Raw genomic sequence first — 23,554 nt, 5'->3', positions numbered from 1 at the left:
TGTTTTTAAATAAATCCTGCACAAAATTTATTTCAGTGTTTGAAAGCAAAAGAATAAATATAAAAGAAAAGTGCAGTAGTGACCATTTAAAAGTCTTCATCTTGCCATGTGTGAAACTTGGACTAAGCCACAATACTCCAGATTAAACAAACACATACACGAGAATTGTTGTTACTGCTTTCATTTATTAACACTTTAGAAACTTTTTCAGTATTGGACACATTTAGTCTTTATAGTAACACCACCACCAAAACACCAGAATGATGTATGATGAGAACATCAGAAGCATTAGAAGACGTTTCATATTTAGATTTGAAAAGGCCAGTGCTGAATCATGTGCCAAAACAGGATGTAGAAAGATTTTACAAAAGTCTGTCCCAGAGTACAAGAGCTGGTCAAAATGACTCTGTTCATGCAGTCCGAACACATCTCACCAAACACCCCAAATCATAACAATGAAATGCTGCGTTCTCGTCATGTCAGGATTACAAAAGTCAAAATACTAAAACATTAATTCACCTCTATGCTACTTTTATTTTTTTTATTTAAAAATCCATCCTGTAATTACGGATTTAAAAAAGACATGAATGGTTGTACTAGTCAAACTGGTAGGTCTAACTGAATATTCCAACATGACGGGAACGCACCTGAAGAATAAGCATGTGTTATCAACCTCAGTGATAATATTACAAAACAAAAGCTGTTGAGCAAAACACTTAAATATGCGAGATAGCTGCGATCCAGACCTCGGGGTTTAGCACTTTTTAAAAACATCTGAGTTTCCACCCAGTGGATCGCAGCGTTTCCTGAATCCCAACAGATCAGTGCTGTAACAGAACTGCAAAGTCAACTGAACAGCGACTTTTAAAGAGCGCAGCCGAACGCATTCACAGTGTCACAGCGTCTTCTGCAGAAACGCTTCAGAAACCAACGAGGGTCCTTGGAATGATGATGATGCCTACTAAAGAACACGATTTCCCATGATCCTCTGAAACTCACTCTAGTCTCTGAATATAGGTAGTTTATTGTGCATGATGGGACGATGACCATCTGTCGATATCTCAATCTCATATACGGTTAACAAGTGAATCTCACGAAACTTGCCAAAAACAGTCATATTTCACAGTTTCATGACAATTAAGCATATTTCCGATCTTATATATATATATATATAAAAAGAGATGCACCGATACTAAATTTCTCCACCGATACCGATAGCAGATTATTCAATGTGATATCTGCCGATACCGATAGTTTGGGGGTTCTGCCTTTTATACCTTCTTTTAAATTAATGATAATTTCATTATAATTAATAATTAATCATTATATTTTTAATTATTATATTTTGAAAGAAATGCAAATAAAAACCTTATTCTCTCCATTTCATCAACTTGTTTCAGAGTAACTGGTATCAGTTATAAACAAACACATTACTCAAATTAATATTAACACACATTAACTAAATTTGGAAGATTAAATTAATATTTCTTAACTTTCTGAATGTTATTAATTCATATAATTACTATTAATTTTGAACATCAAACTGGTTTATTAGCATTTTCTTCACACAAAGCACAAATTTAGTGAATTTTGCCTGCCATCTTTTGATTGACAGGATATATCGGCCCTGACTATTGGCTGTTTTTAAACTATTGGCCGATAGTGTGAAAATTTGCTTTATCGGCTGATACCGATATAATTGAAAATATTAGGCTCAAGTTTCTTTTGATTTTGGGGTAAAATATGACCTGTTTTTGTCAGATTCATCATAACAGATACTGGATGTCATTCTATCTTCAAGTCATAACCAGCAGGAATCGAAACCATGTCTTTAAGGAAGTTCAGGCGGTGAAATAAACATCCTATAGCATAGTAGACCTGGTTGTGCTCGGCAGCGTTTCTATCCGCCATCATCCCATCAGCCTCTCAGCAACAATATTTCAGATGTGACGGAATATCAAACACAAGTGGTTCTTCCTGTTAGAAAAGTGCCGCATAGAAAAAAAGCTCCGTGCAGCACTTTCAAATCCTGCTGAAAGAGCAGAAACACGGCAAGAGCGTAGAAAACCACCAGCACTTTGTAGAAAACAACTAGCTGTACGTCTGAAGTAAGTTGAGATGCAAAAATAGATCTGATACAGAAAGTTGCAAGAATAAAGCAAACTAATTCACTACAGATGATATGAAACAACTACAGAGTGTGTGCGTGTGTGTCAGAATGCACAGAAAAATCATTACATATCAGACACAATTCATCTGCTTTCAGTGGAATATATTTACATAATACTGACGAACATGGCATTGCCGTGTTGTTGCAGCTGTGGCAATACTGCGACACACACACACGCACACTTCGCTGATCCAAGTTGGTTAGAAAACCGTAAACATTGCATGGTCGTACTGGTAAACGATGGTGTTCGGAGCATCCGGACGAGACGATCATGGTGTTTTGGTGATAAAGCCAAGAGAGAGAGAGATGTCAACAGTGATGAGGAAGAGCTCGGGCTGGAGGTGCTCAAACATCCCTGATGTCCTCCAGAGCGGGGCTGCGGTACAGGTACTTCCAGATGGCGTAGTAGTGGATGGCGGCTGCCAGCGCCACGAACACGTGCCAGATGGCGTGAGCGAAAGGAATTACGCCATCAGATTTGAAGAAGACGACACCCAGGCAGTAGACGAAGCCTCCGAACGCCAGCTCGTACAGCCCGTCTGTGTTACTCTGTTCAAAACAAGAACGAAACACATGAAAATCATTCAGTAAAGTTTTGATTTTACCCATTTTTATCATGCACCAGCCAAAAAATCCTAGTCGTAGCCCACTTTATTTCCAACACAGATGGTTAAAAGATAATTTAACGATATTTTGACACATTTTTGTAGGCCGAAACAAAGAAACGGATATGCATTTTAACACTTCAGTGGGTTTTTTGAATGGGTTAAATGCCTGAAATAATGTGTGTGGAGGACAAGATATTTTCATGTTTTATTATACAACATGAAATACATCAGTAATACCTTATTTAAAGCTTTTACTTAAATACAGTGAGCTGCGTCCCAATTCAGAGTCTGCATCCTTCAAAGGCTGCATTTGGAGGCCGTATGCTTCACAGCAACGCAACGAAGGCTGTCCCAATTCGAAGGCTCCTTTGAATGCGGTCTACAAATGGCACACTTCAGGGCTTTTCACACTTGAAATAGTTAACCCTGGGTCATTCTAAACCCCGGGTAAACTGAATCCTGGGTTATCTTGCACGTTTCACACTTCTCACAACTTACCCAGGGTTAACAATTAATCCTAGGTATTCATAAGCTGATGTTTCACATTGTACATTCCTAAACACTGGGTTAATGTTCTTATTTGCATATTTGTGGTGTCAGTGTCATTGTTTGGATAAACACAGCATGTGACCTGTTTACATAGCTCTAGTATTGCGTGTCCTCATGTTGCCGACTGTACAATCGAGTTTATACTGAATGGACATTTCGGACTATAAGGGGACTCTACTTCACTCAAATTGTCAAGTTTTCTGTCAGCATTTGACATTTTTCCTCTCAAATGCTGAATTTACTGTTTATACACAATGCGCAGTAGGGTTGTGACGGTGAGGAAATTTTCCCACCGGTTAATCGACGTGTGACCACACCGGTAAAACTGGTATCACCAGGATAGGGGGAGGGGGTGTTCCCTCTTGCACCTCGCTAATTTGAAAGCGATAGTAAAATGCGCAAGGCCGCACGGGCATTCATAATGGTGTGGAGCAGAGAGAGCTTTTTCAATTAATTCCTCAACTTCCATAGGAAGGAACTGAAAAAGCTCAGTGCCATTTGAATGTCGCATTTTACTTTCGCTTTCAAATTAGCGCCAATTTAGGGGCGGCAATTGCTTGAATGGGTGGTTCGTTATAATTAATGAAAAACACAACAACTAGAAAAACACAACTAATCCTTTGCAGGTTCCCTATTAGTGCTGGGTTTAAATCCAAAATACTGCAAAAATCATCTTGTCAGTAAGCTCCTCAATCATGATAAATGAAATCTGATTCCAGCTGCTGGTCTGTGCTGCGACTCTCGTTCGGCTGAAAGAGTTGTTGAAGCTTAGTGATGGTGATGTTGAGGTCATGCAACTGTAGTGTAGTTCGTTTATAGCCTACTACATTTAGCTTTTTACTTCTGCCGACTGTATTTAGGCTTTAAAATTTATAAACGGTGTTTATTTGATGAACTAAATGTGTAAGAATCAAACTTTTGCTGGTCTCAGAGCTTATTTTCTGCAATAATCCAAAAGCTAATTGAAAAATCCTATTGGGTTTTTGTCGAGGGAACCAGAGTGGTGCGAACTTACGAGTCGGCCTACAAAAATATGTCATTACTGCAGCACTCTATATGCAACTAATACAAAAAAAAAAAAAAAAAAACACACATGCAAACACGCTGCTTGTGTTAATAACAAATGTAGTACCTTTTTTTACAAACAATTTAACAGATATTGTGCTTGAAAGTATAATCTGAACATAATACATTTAGCTTTTAATTAAAGGTTATGTTGTTCATTTCCAACTTCTTGGGCTTTGCATGCAGGGAGATTTATTTAGTGTCTCTCCATTGCATCCCAAACCACAAGGTGGCGTCAGACGGGACACATGACAATTGCTTCCTAATTCAATTGTCTAATAACCTGCCATTATATATTATAAATATTGTTGGCTCTTTGTTCCTCTTTTGTAAGTTGCTCTGGATAAAATCATCTGGTAAATGCATAAATATAAACATGTAATGTTTACAAAACAGAACCGCTGTATGCAAGTCTTTATTGTATTGTTTTATTATACTTTATGTGAAAGAGTGAATCTCACAAAACCTGTCAAACCATGGCTGGTTTGTTCTAGAAGTTATTAAGAAAATTAAGTGTATTTTAGGGCTTTTTTTGTTACATTGTTTTCATGACAATTAAGCATGTCATGTTCTCATTATGAATAGGCAAAATGCTTAAGAATAGGCATATAAATAACATCACAACATCATTTTTTAGTCAAGATCTTGTATTGGCAATGCAATTCGTCATGCTCCCTCCCAACTATTCTTTCACAATATGAGCCTGATGAATCTTGACATTGTCATTGAATTTTGACAACAATTTTGCCATCAAAATAAATATGAATATCCAATATATCAGCTTTAGCCTTATGTAATTAAAATTAAAACATTTAGGCCTACAATCTGTTCTGCTTCCCCTGCAGTGATTCCTATTACACGTTCTTTAATTCGTCAAGTTAATTAGGGTTCTGCTAATTAGTACTTGGCCTTTAGAAGCACATGTAGAACTCAGACTGGCTGCATCCTAAATCGCATATTTCCTTACTATATAGTAGGTGAAAAACAGTATGTGACAAAAGAAGTATGTCTGAATTCACAGTACTCAAGAGTCTGCAAAAAGTCCCCTTTTATGATGGACACTTTACTATCCCATAAGGCCACAGGAGAGGATTTGTAAATGGCAGTGAAGCGACGCAACTGACGCTGGTAAGTCACATGATAATAACAACATGGTGAATGTAGTACGTCTGGATTACATCCATACTATATAGAGCAAGCTTTAACGCTAGCAAAGTACTTATTCAAAATAAGTACCTACTCAAGAGAGTATGCAAATTCGGACGCAGCCATTATCTTGATGAGCTCAACAGGAAATGAGCTCACACACTCACCATTGATGTCACTACCAGAGCAGGAAAGAAGCCCATGGTCAAGTAAAACGCCAACTCCACTAACTTATACCTGCACAAACACACAAAACACAGACTTTATCATCAGACATGCATTCAAGGACATGAACAAGTAAAAAAATGTTATTAATGTTATTATTGTTGCTTTAATTGTCTAGTTTGTGCATGTTTAATTATCTATTTTGTCACATTTTATACACATACGCCTTAAGAAATTATTTATTTGCAATAAACCTGCCTTTAAAAAAAAAAAAAACACTTAGGCCTAAATTTAATATTTGTGCATTTAAAAAATGCTGTATGTCATTGGGACTTTAAATTGCGAAATAATTGTGGTAAAAAAAAAACAACAACAACAACAAAAAACAATCACAACCGAGTTCTACATTCAACAAAACATAATTTAACACTTTGTGTCAATTATTAATCTTGGCCATAATGAAGATAAGATGTCAGAGTAAGTCAGATACAGTATAAGACATTAAGTTGAAGTCAAACGTACTTTTCGTGGTAGTTAAACACATAGATGGTCCCGGCTGCCGCCATCAACCAAACAAACCAGCGCATGTGAGAAGCGAGCGGCCCGAGCTCCCGGAGATTGAGCCTGCAGGAACACAAACACACACACCCCCTCATTAGTGCTGCATTCATCACAGAGGAATGTGTGTAACCGTTACACACACCCTGATCCATCCCTGACACTGCATGTCAATTTTGAAGTCAATCAGACCAACAGTTGTGTAGCAAATTTCATGTTTTGTTCAATTATAGCGCCAGCAAGTGGTGCAGTCCCAGCGCTTTTTTTTTTGTGTGTCCTCAGAGTGCCCCCATACATAAGAGTGTCAAATTTGTTGAAAATATTTTGTTTGGGAGTTATAGACATTTATACATATGAACACATAAAAAATTACCCACATCTGACTTTAACTGCATTTTTTCCCCACTTACTATAAAAATTGACATTAGTATATAGTCAACAAACTATGTTTTCGATTTCCATATGGTGGTTTCATCTTGATCGTACTAACGTTTTTTTAAGACGTTTTTTTTTTCGCGAATGTTGTTTAAAAGCTAAAACACAACGTTGCACTAACCATAAGCGAAACCTAGCATATTTGGTGTCGTTGGCCTCAAAAAGGATTCAGGAATCCAAGAAGATGACTCCCATGAAAATAAGTCAACCACATCCAAAGTTATAAGCATGTAAGTATTATTTTTCACCACTAGGTGGCGCTGATCTGAAGCATCTCAGACTCCTTCAGGGCATGGTGCCGATGTCCCATACAGAGTTTTATAATGATACCTTCATCCATTCGTAAAATACAGCATTTTACTACAGAATTCAAAATTGCCAACGCTCAAAATGGCCGATATGGGAAAATTGCATATCATTCGACTTGGCATGACGCCCTGAATGTAATGAGACTTTTTATGATTTTTGGACAAATCATTCAGAAGTTATGAGAAAAAATAGCCATTTTTTGTATCTCCGGACCAGTAGGTGGTGCTGTGCTGAAACGCAGCTTGTAACCTCAGGTCATGTTTGTGATAACATGGACCAAGTTTGGTCTGAATACGATAAAGCGCTGAGGAGATACAGCCTTATTGCTATTTTCACAAGCGCTACGTAAAATTCGTTTGCACATTTTCCGAAAACGGTTTGACAAATCAACTTGAACTTTTTGTCAGCATGGTCAGAAGATGATCAGATTCAATTTTCGTGAAAATCGGAGCAACAGCCTAGGAGGAGTTAAAAAAAAAGTAGGTTTTTCTGAAAATTCAAAATGGCGGGAATTTTGTTTCTAGCCCTTACGGTTCAAAAGTTATTAGCATAAATATAAGTGCAAGTTTGGACAGGTGGTGGCGCTAGAGGGACTGAGTTAGAGACTCCAAATTTGCAGTTCAGACTGCCCTCTATCTGTGTGCCAGATTTCAAAACTTTCCAGCAAGCAGTTTTATGGGCTACAATAGACTTCCAGGGTGGAAGAAAAAAAAAGAGGAAGAAGAAGAAGTGGAAATTGAATTTGTTGATATTATTTAATGGACCTGAGCTAACATGAACTGTATATAATATTGCAGATACTTTTATATACAAGCATTTGGTTACACTTTATTTTAAGGTGTCATTGTTCCAGTGTAATTATACATGTGAGTACTGAATAATATTAATTAATAATGTACTTAGTATAGGATTAGGGTTTGTTTTAGGGTTAGTCATGTTTAATTATGCATAATGTACTGTTACTACTAACAGTAAGTGCATGTACTGTAAAATATGTAACAGGGACACTGTAAAATAGTGTTAGCAGTGTTACCGGTGTGTGTATATTTTACAACAGCTTTGAACATGGCTCATTAAATTATATTTTAGAGTTGGAACGTGTCCATTTTATAGTTTTAAATGACTGATAATACTGTTAAAAAACTAAACATGAAGATGTTACCATGAGTTACGCATGGTTTTGTGTCCTTTCACTCAGTGACCGGCGTTAATTAAAGATGCTCTGTAACAGGAGATAAATCTCACTTCACTTTTGTGTTTGTGTCTGAATTATTCACACTTGCAGAGGAAAGTGAGCAAACGCTGCTTCCGCTTCAGTCATGTCAGACTGCTATATCAAAAATGTTGTGCTACCAGATTACTGACATAACCGAACATCATCAAAATGAGACAAAAATAACACTGATATTTACACTATTACTTCACTTCCGCAAGTACAAGATGCTAGACTGGAAAATACTGTGTCAGAAATGAGGAAATTCATCGTTTGTGGATCAAAAGTCACAGCAAAGACATTTATAACGTTTCAAAAGATTTCTACTTCAAATAAACGCTGTTCTTTTGAACTTTCTGATCATCAAAGAATCCTGAAAAAAAATGTATCACTATTTTTCACAAACATATGAACTGTTTTCAACACTGATAATAATCAGAAATGTTTCTTGAGCATCAAATCAGCATATTAGAATGATTTCTGAAGGATCATGTGACACTGAAGACTGGATTAATGATGCTGAAAATTCAGCTTTGAGCAATAAATTACATTTTAACATGTATTCACATAGAAAACAGGTATTGTAAATTGTAATAATATTTCACAATATTACTGATTTTACTGTATTTTTGATAATAAAACCAAAAAACATGGTCATTTATATATAAACCTGGTCATTTTTTAATGTAGCTCAGTGTTTTAAATTTAATATCAATAAATATGTATAAAGAAACCATACCATGGTGTATAAGAGGCAGCAATGAAGAAGTATATGACGACCCTATCACACATGTGGAAGCAGTGCTCCATGGTCCTAAAAGAGAAAACACACAGGAAACTATATAAGACACAATTCAATGTGCGGTCACTGTAGAATTTGTGTACTATATACCAAAGACTTTATACATACAAAGATGGGACACTCATATTACTATGAATGGAAGAAAGTGCAACACGCAATATAGCAGAATAAGCCCCGCCTTCAAAATAGAAGAGCCAATCGGCAGTTGGTAAAGCGTTTGAGACATGGGCTTATGATTGCACATGCGCATCATCTGATTCAGCCTGAAAAATGCAGTTTTTTGTCATGATTCGAGCGTTTAGAAAAAAAATTTATTAGACAGCTGTTGTCAAATTTCACTGGTGATTTCATATATGAAATTTAATCGTAAGCTTTGGAGAATTTGATGTTTTCCCATTCAGAGAGATAGTAGCTGCACTTACATGACTGAAATAGCTGAGGTGTTTCAAAGATGGCTGACTGAACGTCTTAAAAAGGACTTCAAAGATGGCCACCGAGTGAATAGTTGCATCCCAATTCACGTACTTATGCACTATTCTATAACGTTTTTATATATAAATAGTCCAAGTAGTGTGTTCACACTGAAAAATTCCAAAAAGAAACAGTACACTTTAAATACCCGGATGATGCACTAAATTAACAGAAAAAATAAAGTGTGGAATGTTGGACACTTCATGCACTCAACTGTCGCAGCTTTAATTACATAGTGGAGGGGAAGGGGAGGGATCAGACTCTGATGTTAAATGACAAAATAACCTTATAAAATTCACACACTACATGGATGAGTACATAATGTATAAGTGCATAGTGTGTAGTGCGCAACTAATGTCTTAAAGGGACTTCAAAGATGGCCGACTGAATGCCTTAAAGGGATTTCAAAGATGGCCGCAGAGTGAATGTTTTAAAGGGACTTCAAATATGGCCGCCGAGTGAATGTCTTAAAGAGACTTCAAAGATGGCCGACTGAATGCCATGAAGGGACTTCAAAGTTGGCCGACTGAATGTCTTAAAGAGACTTCAAAGATGGCTGCCGAGTGAATGTCTCAAAGGGACTTTGACCATGTGCACTAAAATTTCATATTTTGATGCATATTAAAGTTGATCAATGGAGCATCTAGAGAATTGCTCTCATTTTGATGATTTTGAATGAACATGCATAAAGTTTAAAGTATAGAAGAATGCAAACTTTAAAAGTTAAATGGTTTACAACGTCATGAGATCTGAGTTTTTAATGCAGTTTCAGTAGTGACTCTTGTACACAGGGCTTAAATTAACACTCGCCAAATGCCAAATGAGAGTAAAAATCGGCGTTGGCGAGTATATGAAACTGTGTCAATCGCCAGTTTTAGGAATTCCATTTTTAAGAATTCTGACAATGTGGTGTTATGAGAACATGAATGTAAATGAAACTCGGGACAGTTTACAGGCCAGTACTGCATCATCGTGAAAGTTTAAGCCTCGACAATTTAAATATTCAAGCACAAGAAGATGCAAAAGGTAGCTCATTTCATAACTCGCACACTGTGTGGAAAGTTTAGTATACGGCACACACACATCCGAAGTGCGCACACAGAAAGCCGCTTCTCAGACAGTGTGTAAATACTAAATTGAGCTCTCTTTCACATTTTCTTGCACTTGAGCGGACAAATTCACACAAAATTATGTCAAAAAACAGTGAGTATCCTAGTAAACAGTCAATTATGTCTTAAGTGAACATAAACAGTCTAAAAAGTACATGCAGGTGTATCAGTTTATTAGATCCGTGCATTTGCTCTTAAAGTTACAGCAGCCTAATATTCCTGCTGATGTCATTTTTTAACGCTAATCAAACAACAAAGGACAAAGAAAGTCACTCTCTGCTCCTTAATGAATAACTTTTGTAACTTTAATAAGGATTAATTAATAAGGATGTTTAATTTATACAGTGAAGACTATGCAGTATTTTTACATTTGCTTACTTTATTACATTTCTGTACCTAAAACTACTGTCAGATCTACCTGAATAACCTGAAAAGCACTGTTTATTTCATTTGTATCTTTGTTATATTGTATTTATTTGTGCTTTTGCTTGTAATTTGATTATTTTTATTTATTTATTTATTTTTTTACTGACTGTTTACTTGTGTTTAAAAAATGTTTTAAATTTATATTAGTTTGGCTAGTAGCTTTAGCTGTGGTATCGATATTGGAATTGATAACTGTGAATTTTCACTGGTATGTAAAATTGTGTCATTACTGCCTGTTTTTGCAAAAACTTTCTTAAGTCACTGGCCATTGGCAGGTGTGGCAAAAGGTTAGTTTTAGGCCCTGCTTGCACACCATTAATACATTTAAGGTGTTCGATCTTGCATTTAAATGTAGTCGTCACTCCCCAGAGTCTGTTGTGAGTGTCACCTTGATGTTAACCGACCCGTACAATGGGAAACATACCTCATGTGGCTCTTTTTCCAGGAAATTATGTGAAAGACAGTGGAGACGAGGAACAGTGCGATCAGGCCCATGCCGTAGACCCAGGCTGTGATCCGCTCCCAGCGGTCATCTGACAGCCGGTGTAACAGGGCCATTCCCACAAATGCCGGCACGATAAGGAACTACAGAGACAGACAGAGAATTTAAGACAGGGGATCGTTTGGGGACAAAATACGCATTTAACTCTTTCCCTGTCAGCGTTTATTAAAAAAAGTTTTCAGTCAGTGTCAGCATTTTCGATCATTTTCACAAAACTTGTTGTAAGAATATATGAGCATGCAATATATCAAAAGAAAGAACATAGCCTCTGCTTTTAAACAAGAAAAAAAAAATAATTTTAGCATTATGCATTTTTTTTAAATCAACATTTGAATATGTGTAAGTTTCATAAAAAAACACATTATGATCAAAAAGCTGTGAAAATCACATTTTTGTCAAAGACTATGATAAAAACATAATGGAGTAGATCGCATTTATCAACACACCCAGTCATGTGTCACAGTCATAAACCTCTTCCCTTTTTTGAATTGTGTGCTGTTTAATGTTTGATAATCGCGTTATTTGAGCAATGCTTCTATCGCTTGTTTTTGCTTCTTCTTCACTCGTGTTTTGATCCAAAGATTCTGTACTTCAAAACTTGTTGGATTGATCTACACCAACAAAAAAAAATGCTGTTTAATGATTTCGTTTATGGCACTTCTCATTAATTTCTATGGTATCCACAAACAGTAATTGATTGTGGCACAACTCTGAACTAAATTCAATGACGTCAATGCTGTAATGTGATCGGTTATCAAAGCACACGTGATACAAGTTAGCCTTTATGCTTTCTCCAATGGTAGAGCCAAGGACCCTCGTATCTCCCAATAATAAGACCATCCAAAATTCTGTCAATGGCAGGGAAGCGTGTCATAAATGATGGAATATTCCGTCAATGGTGTGGAAAGCGTTAACATGGCAACATTTGGGAGCGTCACATCACATCTTCATGACTCCAAATGAGTGCTTAGTTGGATGGATTTAGTTCTGTTAGTCAAAGAATGAATATTTGTTTACCGCATGGGTGTAGCAGTTGGCCGCGTGTTCGTAGCATGTGGGCTGGTAACGGCAGTTTGCAGCCGCCCGAGTGTTCATAAACCTGAAACACAACAAACAGTGAATTCTTGTTTAACAATGGAGCGGAAAACACAATGATTACTTCTGATTTGGACCAGTGTTATTATCATGAACTATAACTACTTAAAGGATTAGTTCACTTTAAAATGAAAATTTCCCCAAGATTTAATCACCCTCAAGTCATCCTAGGTGTATTTGGCTTTCTTCTTTCTGATGTTATATTAATAAATATCCTGACATGTCCAACCTTTATAATGGCAGTGAACGGGACCAACGAGTATGAAGCTCAAGAAAGTGCTTCTATCCATCATAAATGTACTCCACAAAGGGGTTAATAAAGGCTGATTGTGTTCATCAGAAAGAAGAAAGTCATATACACCTAGGATGGCTTGAGGGTGAGTAAAGCTTGGGCTAATTTTAATTTTAAAGTAAACTAATCCTTTAAAAAAACATTTACGTTAATTGAAATAAAATAAATGTTAACTAAATATTTCAGTTAGTTGCCAAGGCAATATTTCTAATTTACATTTAGTTTAAGTCAAAGTACTAAAATTACTAAAAGTGAAAATAAAACTGAAATAAAAAAACAAAAAAAAAAAAACAAATACAAACTGACAAAAACACAACAAACAGACTAACTAAATTTTAAATTTAAAAAAATAATACTACTATATTACTATAATTATGATACTAAAACAGCACTATTATAACATTTTTCTAGGTAGACACAAATGGAAGGATGGGAATTATTTTGTAGTGACCAAGAGTGTTAAACAATTTGTCTAAAAAATAATTTCTATAGATAAATGAGGAACATAAATGCTTTCAAATGTTTCACACTACAACATTTCCACATAATAATTCAAAATCAAATTAAGCAATCATTTACACTTCTGTATCTGTCTAAAAAACAGACACCACCCTGTGACTCAATCAGAGCCATTTTTGCCATTTCTGCCCGATCTTTCTCCATCGTTGATGGGTTAAGCAAACTCATAATCTGCAGCGTGACTTATACAGATGTTTGGTTTTGTCAGGTGTGTTTGTTTGTTTGTATCGTAAACTCCTCAACGGATGCAGCAATGATGTCAAACATGGTGGCGTCTGATGCAGTGGTGCGTGCTCATTAAAAACACACACACACACATCCATATCCATACTGCATTCCCTCCATCCCTACACCCATGCAGCCGAATCCTGACACTGCTGATGTTTGAAGAAGAGATATCAGAACATGAACTGAGAAAAACCCACCATCAGAACTCAAGAATGAGTCTAGGAGTCAGTATAGAGGCAATAAATAGACATGCTCTGATATCTATGCAAAATCTGATCTCTGAACAGAGCATGGTCAGTAAACATCTTTACTGGCAGGACACTCAATGTACAGTATGTTCTGATCATTGCATTAAGAATTATAGTCTGATCTCTCTGATTAGAGTCAACAGAAACAGTTGATCTGATCTCTAAACAGAAAGTCAATAACTGGCTTGAGATGCACTGAAATAAAGCATGATCAGACCACAACATGAGCTGGATATGTGTGCATGATCTGATCTCTGCATTAAGAATAGAGAAAGTCTGATCTCTGGATATGGAGTGAATGGTGTAGAGACAATATAAGCACATACTATCTATCAATGCATGATCTGAATAAATTAATAAAAGCACCATGTATGTCAGTGCACGGTCTGATCTCAGTACAGCAGACAATCGATACAGATGCAGGATCTGATCTCTTCTGAACAAACAGACACAATTAATGAACAACAAACAAATAACCAACCATAACAGACAGATCACATTGCGTTGTAATAGTAACAGCACGTAATCAGACCCGTTAGTTAGCTGGCTAGCCTCTGTACTCACCTCTGGAAACTATTCACCCTCTTCATCTCGCGAATACACAAATAAAAACAGTAAACGAATCAGATGATGAAAATGAATCAGATGTCCGAGGCCTGCAGCAAAATCCCCATTCACAAAAAAAAATCAATCCCAGACCGAAACAAAACTCGGTCGTGCCACCATAACGGCTCAAATACACCCTAAATCATCCACAAGAGACCGTTTTGTCACATCATTCCATCTTGTGTCGAATCCCTCTCTCTTTCTCTGCCTTTACCCCTTTCTGTGACTATAGAAAGCCGGAGACCGAGTAGTACATTTTTTTTTTCGGCAGACGTGATTGACGGGGACGGTCAGCCAATGGGAGCGTGGTCAGAGTGAGGCGGTTGATGCGTTCGACCAATCATCGGCGGGAATGATATCGCTTTGTTTGACGCAACAATGGAGGGCGGGGCGTATGTTGGCGAGAGTTGCCATACCTGTTTGAATCATCATGTGCTGTATTCAAAAGTGACATTGAATAGAACAAATGGCGGTTTTCTTTTGTCATTCAATTGTAATTTAAAACGATAATAAAGTGTAACTGTAATTCAAACATAATGCGGTGAGTGGGATGCAAAACAGCTTTTATTTCCTTATTTCTGTGGCAAATGTCCTCTACCATGTTTTTTGGACATGCCCTTCTTTAAAATACCTCGAAGTACGATATAAATTCGGAAATACCATGCATATGAGTGATATCAAATTACCATTTAAGTAGGCAATTGGCCTACTTTAGACTACTATGTAAATACCATGGTAGCCATATGGAAATTGTTCATTTCCAAAGTATGTGGTATTAGCTTGTGCAACCTTACTTTTTAAAAGGTGTAAGCCCTTGATCTCTAGCATCTACATGATCAAAATGTCATTGCACTGTTTTTCTCTCAGTTTGATTGCATAGTGTGTTTGTTTGCACACAAATGAACGTTCTTTATTGGCATTGATGGTTCCATGAAGAACCTTTAACATCCATTTAAACTTTTCAATGCACAAAAGGTTCTTTAGATTATTAAAAAGGGAAAAAATGGTTCCTTAAAAGGGCACCTATTATGCCCCTCTTTACAAGATGTAATATGTGTCTCCAGAATGTGTCTGTGAAGTTTCAGCTCAAAATACCCCACAGATCATTTATTATAGCTTGTCAAATTTGCCCCTATTTGGGTGTATGTAAAAACATGGCATTTTGTGTGTGTCACTTTAAATGCAAATGAGCTGCTGCTCCCGGCCCCCTTTCCAGAAGAGGGCGGAGCTTTAACAACTCGCACTTCGGTTGCTCAACAACAACAAAGCTGGAGAATCTCACGCAGCCAAAATGACGATTGTCGGTAACGGTGTTCAGCCTTACATTGTTCAAACCAAACCAAAACAAAATGGCGGTGCTGTGGGTGGAAACTTGCAGATTAAGGGGCGGTAATATTATAATAAGTTCCCCTTCCTACGTCACAAGGGGAGCGAAAACTGAGCGGCTCGTTTTTTCACAGGCTTGCAGAGAAAGGCTTGCCAAAACAAAGTTAGTGGGTTGTCTTTTTCACATTTTCTGGGTTGCACCGGGGACCCGATTATAGCGCTTAAACATGGAAAAAAGTCAGATTTTCATGATATGTCCCCTTTAAGAACTGTTCACTGAAAGATTCTTTGGTGAACCAAAAATAGTTATTCTACTGCATCAACTGCAAAAAAAAAAAAAAAAAAAAAACTTTTGGAACCTTTATTTTTTAAAGTGAAGTTATGTACTTGTGCTCCTGTTTTGTAGCTGAATTTCCTCTCAGGGGTGAATCAAATTTGTTGTTTTGCCCAGGCAGCTCATCTCAACCATTCTGTTCATGAACACACACGCATAAAATGCATCCCTACCCGCGTGTTGTAACTAATGCCAAAGGCAAACTTGCACAATATTAATGTGAAACAGCGTGTTAGGGTGAAGAGCATTCTGTGTGACCAGAAGCAACATTACATAAACCAGCAGCAAAGGCATTAGATGCCACTGAACATTTACGTAAGGCTGTTAACTGAATAGAGAAGAAGTCAGTGTCATGTTTCGCTACGTGCTTTTCTTGTTTTCCAGGAAAAACTTCTAAATATATGCTTATCAAGGCTGTATTTATTTGATCAAAATACCTGATCATGTGACACTGAAGACTGAAACCATTCAGCTTTGCCGTCACAGGTATAAATTACATTTTAAAATACATTCTATTAGAAAACAGCTATTTTAAATTGTAATAATATTTCACAATATTGTTTTGACTGCATTTTGATACTAGATACAGATAGGATTTACCTGTCTAACTGCAGGTCTCATAGGCTCAGACTTTAAATGTTTGCCAGGACATCAGATTATACACAGAGCTTGTAATGAGACGAGAGCGAGATTAAAAGTGTTACAAAAAAAGTGGAACAGTGATGGTAGCCTTGAGGCAGACATAAGCTCCTTTCTATATGGTTGTTTTAGGTGTTTGTTTTTGCAATAAATGTAATTGTGTATTTATATGTGTTGCTATGATTTTAATTTGCCATAATCAAATGTAATTTACAAATGAATATAGTAATGCAATCAATATTGATTAAAGCAGCTTTGCAGCTAACTAAAGTGAAGTTTTCATGACTATCAAATTTAAGTTCAGAGAACTAAAGTGACGTTTTCATGACTATCAAATTTAAGTTCAGAGAACTAAAGTGACGTTTTCATGACTATCAAATTTAAGTTTAGATAACTAAAGTGAAGTTTTCATCACTAAGTTTAATCAGTTCAGATTTCTTCATAATTTGTCAGATAAACTTATACAAATACGTAAAACTAAAAAAAAAAACATGCAAATAGATAACTAAATATATTGAGTTTAGTCAACAAAAGATTTTTTAGTGTAGATGGTAATTCGCTATTTATTTGATATACACACTTTGAAGTCCTGAAAACCAACTGCAAGATTTTTATTTGCAGTGCAAGAAGTTTAAACTGCCCCAACCCTAACACTTCTAAATGTGAGAGCAGTTCTGTATTGCGGGTGGACAATGTGTGAGTCTCTTAGATAAATGCAAGATACATTTATGGCAGCCCTACTTCTCCATCTGAACTTCTGTAACGCACACAAAGAAACAGTGTCATGTGCATTCATGGAAATATCAATCATTTCAACCCTTTGCATGGTATTCAAAACCAACGCAGCCCAGCTCTCAGCAACCGGCTCTTAATGCTATAGAAACAGTCTAGTTCAGCTGGTAGGGGAAGTTGAGAAGGCTAAATAAACCGGGGGATTTACACTAAGACACTAACAGGAAGGCTGATCCTTCTCTTCCTCCTTATAATCTTTCATGACGTATTTCTCTACAATCAAATCTTCTGTTCTTATCTGTTAACAGTAATGTATGCCGTATACATTGTGATGTGGGGCTAAACAGACAAGTCTATTTGGATCTGCAAATGGAAATGTTTTAAAAACATTCTATAGAGCACATTTAAAATAAGTGCATCAAATGTATCAGCCATAGAACATCAATTTCAAATGTTCACTATGGAACTCGGAACTCTAAATCTGATTGGAATGCAGACACGAAAACACGTTTCTGAATTATGTTAGTTGATCCATATGAGGTTGATAAGTAGCTGCTTTATCAAGTTTTGGATGCGTTCATCTGCCAGAAACAGCATATCGATATTTCTGCGAATCCAAATTAAGGTCAGCTAGAGTTATTTTGCTTCACCCATTCAGCTTGTCTACAGACCATAATTCAAGGTAATTTGATTAGTGTTTGGCACCATATGTATTTGTTTCTCCTTTCACAACCACTCTAGACAAATGACCTGTAATGCCTAATGGATCTTTTGGTAGCTTTGCTTGTCCTGACGTTGGTCCAGAAGGATTTAAGATCATCTAGATCCTTAGAAAAAGTGCAATACTTCAGTTCACAATGTGATTTAGCCAAGTAGGACGTGTTGTTGGTCCTGGAATAAATTCAAAAGGCATATTTAAAACATATTGAGCGTACTTTATACTTCGATATATACAGAAAGTATTATCACTGTAGCCTATATGGCAAACCAAACATAAGTAAAGCTGAGGTGAATCTATAAAAGGTTTTTAAAAGTGTAAAAACACATAATGGAGATATAATTAATTTTGAAGTTTTATTAATGTTAATAATGAGATTCTGTGGTTTTTATAACCAATTAGCAGTGCTTTTGTCATTTTTTACAAGATGGACAAAATTTATCAACAAAAAAGTCATTCAGTCCATTATGTCATTAACCAAAATTTCGGTTTTACCAAATGACGCTTTTGGTTATACCGAATGACAATATTTTCAAACAATGCTAACAGGCTTATATCTTGCTAGCTAGCTGGCAAAAGGACAATTAAACATTTTATATTTAGTACAAAGTTTTAAAATATTACAACATTTTCCATGTTTTAGAGCGGTTGTACCGAATGACCTGATGTTTTGGGACATGCGTATGAGCAAGTGAAAACATGAATTTTTCAAATAGTTAAGAGAGAGTTTGTTACTTTGCTTTATGACCATGTGGTCCTTTGCAGGTGTCTGAATGATGTCACATCCTGTCTCATGATATTGACCGCATGACTTGATCCAAAATGGACCCTTTATATTGGTTACTCCGAATGACATCAATAAAATTCATTTTTCCGGACATTCTTTCTCATAACAAAGCAACGACTTCTACACATAATTTTAATACCATTTTGCACTATGTTGATATATGATGTTATAAAATCATGCTAGAATAAAAATATATATATTTATTACATTTTAAGATATTTTAATCACAAATGAAATGGCTGTATTGGCCTTTGGACGGTTAAACCGAATTACCTTTTGACACTTCAAAATCTTTAAAATACCTTTATATGTAGCAAAATATAATTAAAACCTTTTGGATTCAATAAAAGACATCTAGTTGTACTACCTTACATATTTGGATGTCTATATATATATATATATATATATATATATACACACACACACACACACACACATACTGTTTCAGTTCTTCTAAAAGAAATATCTAGTCTAGATAAATAGATCCAGGTCACCAAATGAACAATATACTTCTCCTTGTTTCCTAAAGGTCCGGAGGGACTCTAAATGAAATTACACCCAGATAGCTCTTGCGCAGAGCATGTTCCCTTAAGGAAAAGACCTCTCATTACTCTTTCATAGACTGTAAGAGTAGGAACCACAGGTGACATAACAAAAGGGGCCACCTGAGAGGAGAAAGCTGAAATAATATCCCAGAGAGCCGGACCCAGTACAAACACGCTGCCAGACTGCACGCCTCCGACCTGTAGTAGCCCTAAAAACACAACGCTGACCTCCTAGAACCCTCTCCTGACAGCGCTGACAGATCCTCTCAGGACCGTCCCGGCTCAAACGTGCTCCCCTGGCCCTATTTCTGTTATGGAAATCTATCCCAGATGTATCCTTGTGAAGACATCAGTTCTGTTTTTATTAAACAACACCACCAAGCAAGAAGCCAATGCTAATGCTAAAATGGCAAAGTTCGTTCTATTTCCCAGTTAGACTCTCAATTAAAGACCACATAAAATGATTTGACAGGAAGGAATTATAATAATGGAACTGAAACCAAAAGTACATGTGTCTACTTTTGAATAGGTGCTCTTCATAGATGTTTAGCGCTATCTTCTGTTATCTTTACGTTAAATATTTACTCGAGTCACTCAACCTTTGAAACAGATGGCGTGTATGTCCACGATGGTCCGACAATGATAAACTTCCACAGATATGATTGTGTCAAATTATCACATCTAATCACCACCGCAGTGAGCTAGCTGTCAATCATTTTTATGATGCTTTATTTGTAGAAATTATGTATTATTCGTAAGAAAGTAATGAGTAATACAAATGTACTGAACAAATTCAGTGCAGGAACTTGGATTGTGGAAACAGAGAAATCCTGCAGCTTTCTGGCTACTTTGTTTGTCTATATTGGTAGCCATAGTTTACACCAAAATATACTGTTCTCGCTCTGAGAAACCGAAGGGTAAAAATAGCCTAAGTAAGAAGTAGCATGACGTAGAGCTCAGCGGCTAATGGGGTCAAGACCTCTGTGACAAAACAGCTCTATACAAGCGATTCAAGCCCTCACAATACTGCAGACACACAAACAAAAAACAGTGATGCGTTTCATGTAAAGTTACAGTTTATCCTCTAAACAACCTCAGCTGTGGTATTGCTGATGGATAAGCTAATTCACAAGCCAATGAGATCAATGTGTGTAACCCGTCAACTCGGAATAGATGCAGTATGTTCTTGTAAACAATTGTTTATAATTAAACCAATCACTGCCGAAACTTCCCGGAAGCTCCTGACCTCCATTTGACTGATTTACGGATCAAACAGGATTCAGAAAAAGACTCTGTACTGCTCAGAAGTTGCTCTTTTACAGCTCTGGAGAATTACCGAGGTTGCCAGTTATGTCACATGTAAGTATCAGCTCTGTCTCAGATGTTTCAAAAACAGTCAATAGTTGTACACTGTAAAAAAGAAAAATCCGGTCGTCTTCACAAAAAACAAAAAAAAAGTCGCCAGAACGGTCCTGTAAATAAACAGTAAAAATGTAAGCATATTTACAGAACAACCTGTAAATTTTACAATTTAAAACTGTAATTTGCAAAAAAAGAAAAGAGAAAAAAAAAGAAAAAGAAAAATTTTATACTGGTAAATCCAACAGGCCTTTTCTGCTGAATTAGCAAGGCCACAATACTACTAAAATCTGCTTTGTACCTTTAACACAAAACAACCAGCAATAACACAGGGGGTAAAGAGAAAACCTCATGATGAATCAACGTTCGTCCTTAGTAGCTTTTCCACAATCTGAGATGAATACTTATATTATAGAAAAGGCACACATTGTCATGAACACAAATACAAAACACCATCATAACACGCGACACTAAAATAATGCTAAACATTAATTTAAGATGTAACACCCTACACTCTAAAAAATAACTGTAAAAAAAGGAAACAAATTTACACAGTAAAATACCTTTTTCCATTGAAACAGTAATATACCATAAAAACAATGCATTTTGGGTAATATTGTCATTTTCGAGAAAGTATCTATAGGCTACTGTCAAAAATGACAAATATTACCCAGAATGCATGGTTTTTACAGTATATTACTTCTGTATATTACAGTGCATTCTGGATAATATTATTTGTCGTTTTCGAGAAAGTAGCCTATAGGCCTCTTTTCAAATATTACCCAGAATGCAATGATTTTATTGTATATTACTGTTTCAATGGAAAACGGTATTTTACTGTGTACATTTTTTTTCCTTTTTTAATTATTTTTAGAGTGTACATAACTGATAAAAAAAAAAAACTAATAAGAAACAATTATGAAATGTCACACGGGGAGTTCTGGGAATGACAGTTTACGGCTTTTCACAGTAAATTATAAGATGATTTGTTCATTTTTACTCCCAAAAATTGTACATTTAATAGTATTTTACTGTAAAATTACATTAAATTAGTAAGATTAGATCTATTTTATCCTTGTTTATAGTAAGATAACTAATTAACAGTTTTTTTACTGTAGCATTTTTACAGTTAAAATTAGTTAATTGCTTAATGGTAAGTTCCTTTATAAAAACTGCATTTGATCTAACAGGACAGTTTTAGTAATTTTACAGTAAAATACTGTTAAATGTCCAGACTTTGTAAGTACAAAGAAACTGTCATCTTATAATTTACAGTAAAAATCCCTAATCTGATACTCCTATAATTACCTGTGAGACTTTATGTTTGATTTTGTTTAATTATGTTTCTTGTTAGTTTTGTTATCAGTTATGTACATTTGGGTTTTGTCACATCTTATCTTGTTTAATACATTTTTACTGCATTATTTTAGTCACATGTGTTACCATTATGGTGTTTTGTATTTGTGTGCATGACACTGTGCACACCTCCTATAATCTATATTTTAATATTGCATCTTGTGGAAAGAATAAAGGAGGTATTATTAACATTATATCAGTTAATTAAATACAGCCTACAGTTGTTGTTGTTTTTACTGAAATTTAAGTTCAGCCCCATAAAAACCTAAAATGTTGCTAGGCCTACCATATTTTTACCACAACTGCCGTTTTTTTTTTTTTTTTTTTTCTGTAAATTTCACAGATTTATTTTTTACAATGTATAATAATTTAGGGAACACTGCAGTATAGGGAACACATATTCACTATTAACTACAACTTTTGCCTCAATTAACTCCGAATTATTGCTTATTAATGGTTAGTAAGGTAGTTTTTGTAGCGTTTAGGTATTGGGTATGATTAAGGGATGTAGAATAAGGTCAGGCAGAATAAGGCATTAATATGTGCTTTATAAGTACTAATAAACAGCCAATATACTAGTAATATGCATGCTAATAAGCTAACTAGTTAAAAGTGAGAATTGAACCCTAAAATAAAGTGTTACTAACATTTTAAATTTAAAGTTCAAATCTTGGAAGAATCGCTTGAGTTCACACTAAGACTTATTTGCAGACTTTTTGTAAATCTGAGCACAGTTTGAGACATTATTGAGATCTGTTCTGAAAATAAAGGTTCTTTATTGGTTCCATGAAGAACCTTCAACATCCACAGAATCTTTCCATTCCACAAAAGGTTCTTTATAGTGGAAAAGGGTTTTTTATATTGCTAAAATGTTCTTCACACTAAGAAAAAAGGTTCTTTTAAGAACAGTTCACTGAGAATTTCCAAAAAATGGTTCTTCTATGGCATCGGTTTAGATTTAGATTGCTTAGAGATCTTTTTCCCAGAGAACCCCAACAAATCACCATTTGTTCTCCATTTCAGTTCTGTCCAGGGAAACAACTGAGCCATTAAAGTGCCATTTGTGTACTCACCGTTTCTTCTGATAATCCAATGACATGATTCAGTCTCGCACCGAAGTTATGAATTGTTTAAAAAGACGTACAAAATATCAAATGAGAGATACAGTACTTGCATAGTTATGTACAGCAGATAAAAAAAAGATAACGTTGAGCTGTTATCAGTCCTTTTCCTTCCAGCCTG

At 35.9% G+C, this 23,554-nt stretch overlaps 1 protein-coding gene across 2 annotated transcripts; it reads right to left on the bottom strand.

The window, feature by feature from the left end:
- Positions 1 to 165: 165 nt before the first annotated feature.
- mmd (monocyte to macrophage differentiation-associated) lies at positions 166 to 23,554 on the bottom strand. Of its 2 annotated transcripts, none has more exons than XM_051887832.1 (7): positions 23,386 to 23,554; positions 12,546 to 12,627; positions 11,451 to 11,611; positions 8,958 to 9,032; positions 6,226 to 6,327; positions 5,706 to 5,775; positions 166 to 2,719 (listed from the first exon to the last, which is right to left on the bottom strand). In XM_051887832.1, exons 1-7 carry the CDS (start codon positions 23,409 to 23,411, stop codon positions 2,516 to 2,518), a joined length of 720 nt encoding a protein of 239 aa, XP_051743792.1. In that variant the 5' UTR covers positions 23,412 to 23,554; the 3' UTR covers positions 166 to 2,515. The 2 variants fall into 2 exon arrangements, with proteins under 2 accessions (XP_051743792.1, XP_051743791.1); XM_051887831.1 differs by lacking the exon at positions 23,386 to 23,554 and adding an exon at positions 14,475 to 14,784.

The sequence above is a fragment of the Ctenopharyngodon idella genome, chromosome 3, assembly GCF_019924925.1.
Source record: "Ctenopharyngodon idella isolate HZGC_01 chromosome 3, HZGC01, whole genome shotgun sequence".
Classification (NCBI taxonomy): Eukaryota; Metazoa; Chordata; class Actinopteri; order Cypriniformes; family Xenocyprididae; genus Ctenopharyngodon; species Ctenopharyngodon idella.
Note: the sequence above shows the minus strand (reverse complement) of the source record. Positions and strands in the feature narration are given on the sequence as shown.

Coding starts and splice junctions, on each gene's coding strand:
- mmd (XM_051887832.1), bottom strand. CDS start 23,411: ATGTCATTGGATTATCAGAAGAAACG. Junction 12,628..23,385: donor TTGGATTATCAGAAGAAACG/GTGAGTACACAA, acceptor GTTGTGTTTCAG/GTTTATGAACACTCGGGCGG. Junction 9,033..11,450: donor TGGAAAAAGAGCCACATGAG/GTATGTTTCCCA, acceptor TTTCTCTTTTAG/GACCATGGAGCACTGCTTCC.